Source organism: Cajanus cajan, chromosome 10 (genome assembly GCF_000230855.2).
Source record: "Cajanus cajan strain Asha chromosome 10, NIPB_CcT2T_4, whole genome shotgun sequence".
NCBI lineage: Eukaryota > Viridiplantae > Streptophyta > Magnoliopsida > Fabales > Fabaceae > Cajanus > Cajanus cajan.
In genome coordinates, this window is record NC_138526.1 from 6610173 (window position 1) to 6617565 (window position 7393).

The 7393-nt window shown below is 34.0% G+C and overlaps 1 protein-coding gene across 1 annotated transcript; it reads left to right on the plus strand.

Moving 5' to 3' along the window:
* Positions 1-1059: 1059 nt before the first annotated feature.
* On the plus strand, positions 1060-5084 carry LOC109788044 (aspartic proteinase NANA, chloroplast). The gene is made up of 2 exons (XM_020346687.3): positions 1060-2029; positions 3958-5084. Exons 1-2 carry the CDS (start codon positions 1329-1331, stop codon positions 4778-4780), a joined length of 1524 nt encoding a protein of 507 aa, XP_020202276.2. The 5' UTR covers positions 1060-1328; the 3' UTR covers positions 4781-5084.
* Positions 5085-7393: the final 2309 nt, after the last annotated feature.

Here is a 7393-nt window from a genome sequence, read left to right on the forward strand (position 1 = left end):
AAAAAATTATGTATTTTTAGTCCATCATCCAACCCAATTCAATAATAATAATAATAATAATAATAATAATTTACAAGTTAGTTAGTGATATTGGGTACTTACTCTTTTGCATATTTATTTTTTCAGCCATATTTATTAAATAGTAAAATGGAATTTGTCCTTGTGCTTAAATAATTCTGCAATTGTTCAATAAGCTACAAATCTGTTTTATTTGTTATTTAGATTAATAACATAGTAATAATATAACATATTTATTTTTAATTTTATTTTATATTAATATTATCTATTTGATTATAATGATATAATAAATTAATAAATTTATTTTAAAATTTAACTTATAAGATCATTTGTTTTTATGAATTAATATTATTGTATTTATAATAAAATGTCAAATAAATCAAATCTATTTTAAATTATTTAAATTTTAATTAAAAAATAAATTTAATTATATTATCTTAATTAACTTAATCTAAATTAATTAATTCGTAATTAAATTGAACTAGATTAATTTTTTTTTAATAAAAATACACAAATTCAATCTCATTTTAATTAGATATTATATCTTATTCGTTTTCACTTTCTTATTAAAAAAAAAATCTAATTTACTTTGGTGGGGTGGGACAGGCCTCCCAGCTACCGGACGAAATACTTGTTATTTTTTTTTTTCCTTTAAATTCCTTAAAACAAATTTACATGCCGTTTATAATAATGATCTAAAAAAGGCAAATGAAACGGAATTAGCCGTGTAAGACATTAGGAATTAACCATAGCATGGGAAGAAAGAAAAAAACGAAAAACCAAAACCAAAAGCCCTCTTAAAATAATTCAAGTGTGGTGGCGTGCAACAAACCCAGCATCCAAAATAGTTAACACTGCATTAACTGTGCAACAATTATGGAAGCAAGCGAATGAAGACAAAGGGCGAAGGAAAACGAAATACGACGTGGAGGTTGTAGCATGAGAGAGAAATAGCAAGAGTTTGACAAGACAACAAGGAAACTAACACCAACACAACCATCATTATTATTATTATTATAAATAAATATAAATATAGATAAGCAAAGCCCCTCAAGTCTCAACCCCAAAGTGGATCGAAAACAAAGGCTTTTGTGTGCCTCTCAAAATCCAAAATGGACCCATCATCAACACATTTCTAGCCTCCTTATTCTCCCATCTCATTCCCATTTTCATCAATCAAAAAACCCAAAACCAAAACACAACAGCAAAAACAAGAACAACGACAACAACAACATTATTGTCAAAACAAACGCATTGCATTAGCAACATAAATTGTCACACAACACAAGAGAAGAGCATTGTCATCATTGATGGGGAGGATGGCTTGGATCCTGATCACCATCGCCCTCCTCTGGCTGGCACCCGCGGAAGGCACGATGAGGCTGGAGCTGGTGCACCGCCACCACGCGCGCTTCGCTGCCGTGGAGGCCGGCGGCGTGGACCGCGCGGAGGCCGTGAGGGGGTTCGTGCGGCGCGACGGGGTGCGGCGGCAGAGGATGAACCAGCGGTGGGGGGTCGGCGGGTACGACAACCGGAGGAAGGAGTGGGAGAGTTCGGAGGTTCAAATGCCGATGCAGTCAGGGAGGGACTACTCGCTGGGAGAGTACTTCGTGGAGGTTAAGGTTGGCACGCCGGGGCAACCGTTCTGGCTCGTCGCCGACACGGGGAGCGAGTTCACGTGGTTTAACTGTGTCACGAGGAATGTGACTAAGAGGAGGAGTGGGACCAAGACGAAGCGTCGTGGTGGTGGTGGTGGTGGTGGAGGAGGAGTGCATAAGCATCATCATAAGGCTAGGAATAAAACGAGGACGAGGCATGGTCATGGCCATGGCCATGCTCATGGTCATAGTCATGGTCATAGTAACCCGTGCGAGGGGGTGTTCTGTCCGCACAAGTCACTCTCGTTTGAAACTGTCACGTGTGGGTCGAAGAAGTGCAGGGTTGACCTCAGCGAGCTTTTCTCATTGAGCTTTTGTCCCAAGCCTTCTGATCCTTGCTTGTATGATATCAGGTTGGTGGGATTCGAAATGTTTTTGTTCTTGGTTTGTGGTTGTTTTTTGTTTGTGGAGTTTGGAAGGGTGAAGACTGAAGAGAGTTTGGATTTTTTTTTTTTTAATTTTATTATTGTTGTTGTTTTGCCTTTTTTGTTGAAATGAATTAATGGGGTTGTTGAATTTGACAAAAAAAAATTGATGGGGTTGTTCTGGCGAGGTGTCGGGTTTGTTACAATCGAAATGTGCTTGATCTTGGTTGGGAAATGTTTTTTTTTAGGGGTGGAAAAAGTTTGCTTTTTTATTATTATTTATTATTGTTTTGGCTTTTTTTGTGGAAATGAATTAATGGGGTTGTGAAATTTCCTAAAAAAAATTGATGGGGTTGTTCTGGAAAGATATCGGGTTTGTGACAATCGAAATGTTCTTGATCTTGGTTTGGGAAATGTTTTTTTTTTTTGGAGGGGTGGAAAAAGTTTTATTTTTGTTTTTGATTTTGGCTTTTGTGTGGAAATAAGGCAATGGGGTTGTTAAATTTGACAACAAAATAGAAAATTTCCCGGAAAAAATTGATGGGGTGGTTCTGGAAAGGTGGGGTTGAAACGGGTGTTGAAGGGATTTCTGTTTTCTTGATTCTGGAATTGGGTGTGTGTGAATGGGGCTAGCTCTCAGAGGAGGGGAATCGAGATTATGGTTTTTGTTAGGGGGGTGTTTGTGTTTAATGTTTGACCGTGTTTTGAACATGGTTGTCTTTTGTAAAAAAATATATGTGTCTGAAGAGAAAAATAATGAATTGGATGGAGGAATTAATTGCTGTCTTTTCCGGACCTCAAATTTGGTTTGTGTTGTGGGCGAGGGTGATAGCTAATTAAAGCAGTTGGGAGGAGCATGTCCTTTTTGAAAGTAATGATAAGAAGTGTAGTTTCATTTTAAAAGCTAGGCGAAAATATTCGGAACATGTCTCTTCCTGAATTTGATTTTTTTTTTTATTTTTTATTATTATGGTGTTCTCAGTTCTCACACTTTTGGGTGTGGGATTTGGAACATTAAGTGTAGCATGATTCTAGGCACAAGTCAGCAATCTCTCTGTTTTGTGAATTGAGCTGTGTGCGGTTGTAGGTTGTTGTTGCTGCTTTGTGATTTGAGGTTCAAATTATACTATTAGTTGCATCATACCATTTTTTTTAATTTTATTTAGCTTTTTGGTATTTATGAAAAAGTCTCCTCCAGTTTTCACATAGCATCTCCTATAGAGTTCACAGCTTAAAGGCCCTTGCCTTTAAGGAGCAGTAAAAAGAACAGAACATTTCTAGTCCTGCATAGCATTTAAAGTTCTGAGAGGAGTTAGTGTGCATGCATTTATAACAAGCCTGTTTATTGCCATCATCATAATCAAAGATCTAAATGTGCTAGCCTTTCTTAAAAAAAAAAAAGAAAGAAAAAACCTTGAGGGGACTAATTAACAAAAAGGTACCCCTCATGCACAGACACAAGCACAAAAAGTGGCATACTCCTGCTGATGAACCAGCAACCATTCTTTCCAGTATCCAACCATGGTTATAAATGAGAATTAATGTTAGTAGGTGAGCCTCACATGACCCACATTTCTGCATCCAAACCATGCTAAAACATAAGCTTCTAAGACCATCACCCTTTCAACTATTAGAATCAATCTAATGGTAAAAAAAGTTTGGGTAATATACATAATCTTAAATTTGAATCCCATTTTATCAGCCATAGTATATATAAAATCTTAAATTCGAATTTTATTATCATTATTGTAATTTTTATAGATAAAAAAATAATCACCCATCTACATAATAGTTTTTCACAGTAAATTTTTCAAATCAGAGTGAACCCCTCTTCAATTTCAATTACTAAATGACCATTTTTTGTTTTCATGCCTACAATCTTCAATTATTGACTCTTGTGATCCTACCCTTGACAGCTATGCTGATGGATCATCTGCAAAGGGATTCTTTGGCACTGACACCATCACAGTAGACCCCCAAAATAGAAAGCATGGAGCACTGACTAATCTCACAATTGGATGCTCAAAATCCATGCAAAATGGGGTGAACTTCAACCAAGACACTGGTGGCATATTGGGTCTAGGCTATGGCAAGGACTCATTCGTTGACAAAGCAGGTCGACAATATGGTGCCAAATTCTCATACTGTCTAGTTGACCACTTAAGCCACAGAGATATTTCAAGTTATCTAACTCTTGGTCCGCACCACCCAGCCAAATTGTTGGGAGAAATAAAAAGAACAGAACTCATTTTGTTCCCTCCATTCTATGGTGTGAATGTAGTAGGCATTTCAATTGGTGGCCAAATGCTGAAAATCCCACATCACGTTTGGGATTTCACAGCACAAGGAGGCACAATAATTGACTCAGGCACAACTTTGACAGGACTACGTCTCCAAGCATATGAGCCAGTTTTGGAGGCTTTGACCAAGCCGTTGACCAAAGTGGTGAGGGTTCCTGGGGATGATTTTGGAACGTTGGATTTTTGCTTCAAGTCTGAGGGGTTTGATGAGAGTGTGGTGCCAAGATTTGCGTTTCATTTTACAGGGGGTGCAAGGTTTGAACCACCAGTGAAAAGCTACATCATTGATGTGGCACCACAAGTTAAGTGCATTGGAATTATGCCTATAGCTGGGAACAGTGGTGCATCAGTTATTGGCAATATTATGCAGCAAAATCATCTCTGGGAGTTTGACTTTTCTCAAAACCATGTGGCATTTGCTCCTTCTACCTGCACCTAGTTCGGAATGTCAATGTCAATGTCAATGTGAATCTCATCACCGTTTCCTTTTCTTTGTATTTTTACTCTCTCCCTTATTTTCTTGAGGACACAAACAAGTCACATTTGGTGCTTGTTTAGTTCTAATTGGATTATTACTTATTTTTTTTTATTTTCTATATTTTTTTCCCCTTCATTCAGATGCTTTGTAAAATATTACGTGTAAACATGTATCATACATCTAATTGAAGCTCTTATGATGTTTAATGATACGTGGCTGGGGCCACAGATTTCCTTGTAAGATATAATATCTAGTATTCACACTATCTCTGTTCCATCATCTCTCATTTTACTTTCTGCCCCTTAAACAGAAAAGGACAAAGCTTTTAATATTTTATTACAGTTATTATTAAGAGTTTAAGTAATGTAAATTCTGAAATTATATGTATGTATATAAATTCTATATATATAAAAAAAATATGAATAGTGAAATTTACCACCCCAATAAATATATAGCTATTTTTTTCTTAAATATAATTAGGTTGACATGATTGAAGAGTTGAAGATAATGTTAATTATATTTAATTATTTTTTGTAAGTTTGTTGTTATCGTTAGAATCATCGTATTCGAGGTATTATCTGCTTTGACACTCGTTGAACTGATATGATTTTGTTTAAAAGACATCTCGGTGGGTTAAGGAGGGAGAGTGTTTATAAACTACTTTTAGCCTTAATTCCTAAGTGATATGAGACTTTTAAGCATACTGGAACAAGCTCCCTAGTCGATGTTAAGGGACAAGAGTGGCCTGGGCCCTTCTTCTAGCGCCAAATGTTCTTATCGTAAATTTGCTGTCATCGTTAAGGTTATTGCATTCGAGATATTGTGGCACTTGTTAGACTTTCACGATTTTATCCTTTAAAATGTACTTTGATAAGTTAAAAAGAGAGAGTATTTATAAACTATCACACTCCTAAACGAGTGAGGCTTTTAGGCACTTAAACAACTTTTAATATTTTATTTTATGAAAATATATATTTTTTTTAAAAATTTATAATATTTGATGTGAGATTTAAATACTAATAATTTAAAAAATTAACTATTAGATTGACTTAGTGATAGAGATTAAGGTAATATTCATATAATTTTAAATTTAAATTTTAATGTCGAATTATAATAATAAAAAAATTACTAACACTTTAGAAATAGTAAAAGAAAATTACATTTATTGGAAGAAAAACAATAATTGGCGTTAATTTCAAAGCAAGTCGGCGGAAAATGACAAGAAAAAAAAGAAAAATATTACGGTTAGAACAGTGAATTCTAGTTTACTAAAACAAACTATGCCTGCTTGCTGCACAATACAAGCATGGCTCCTAGCTTTCAATAATAGAAACATGTCAAAATCAAATGCTAATTTATGGTGTGAGTTAAACCAATAAAGATAACTAACGTCTACATCATATATTACATCGTGAAAATATATGTTATTTTTTTTAGTGTCATGTTGATATACTGTAAGGGTAAAAAAATTGTGATATTATGATATTTAAAGTAATTATTACAAGAATAATAATTTTATAATATTTGACAATTTATAATTAATAATAGTGCCAATATATTTAATTATTTTTTAATGGGAAGGAAAGCAAAGTGCATGCCTGAATAAAAGCTTTTGCTTTTTCTACAACATGATAGTCCTTATCACAAATACTGTCTAAGAATTAATTAATTCTGAAATCCTGGCCGACATATTTTTATCATTTTCAGCTTTTTTATTTTATCATAATCAAACAATAATCAAGATAGAACAATCATATTTCGATTTGATGATTTCATCAACAGAAATAACAGAAGCCTTTAATTTATCTACAATTTTCTACATATCAGTATCAACAAGAATACTTGTCAAAAAATTGAACAATAGCAAATCACATCTATATCGGAAAAGTAAACTTGTATATCCATTGCTGAAGAGATAAGTTTAGTGTCTAAATCATTTGATATGTAATACATAGGTTACAATATATAGAATCTTAACACATATGCATGTATAGTCATAAAATATATGAGCTGGTTTGCTTGTAGAAATGACCAAATAGGCAAATATATATCTCTAAATTCATTGCTTTCTGTTTTCATAAAGTCATGTATTGAAAATTCAGTATACAATATAGATTGAGACTTGTGAAGTAGATTGAGAGACATAAGAATGTTCACAATACGAAGCATGTGTATCCAAGTTTGCCACTCCAATCATTGACGTGTACCATCATGAGAAGAGAAGGGGATTATTTATTGATGATAATTAAATTGTCATGCAAACATTAAGAAAATGAAAGAAAATTAATCACTTGAATAAAGTGAAGACGCGATTAATTAACACGTACCATTCATTTTATATCATATGTTTGACAACTAAGCCAATGTATATGTTTGTATTATTTACATTATTGATGCTTGAAATATCTTTGGTTTTCCCAATCAATCGTCAATAAGACAAATTACCCGTAGTAGTTAAAAGTTTGGAGTTTGTGCTATATGTGACAAAGAAAGCATGCATATGAAATTTAATCTTTCTTCTACTTTTTCTCTCTTTTTTTTTTTGTTTCTATGTTTTTTTAAGAAGAAATGAAA

Bases quoted from the DNA above. Each gene is read 5' to 3' on its own strand.
- LOC109788044 (XM_020346687.3), top strand. From the start codon at position 1,329: ATGGGGAGGATGGCTTGGATCCTGATCACCATCGCCCTCCTCTGGCTG. The intron at 2,030-3,957 runs GTTGGTGGGATT...TACCCTTGACAG, and splicing joins CCTTGCTTGTATGATATCAG to CTATGCTGATGGATCATCTG.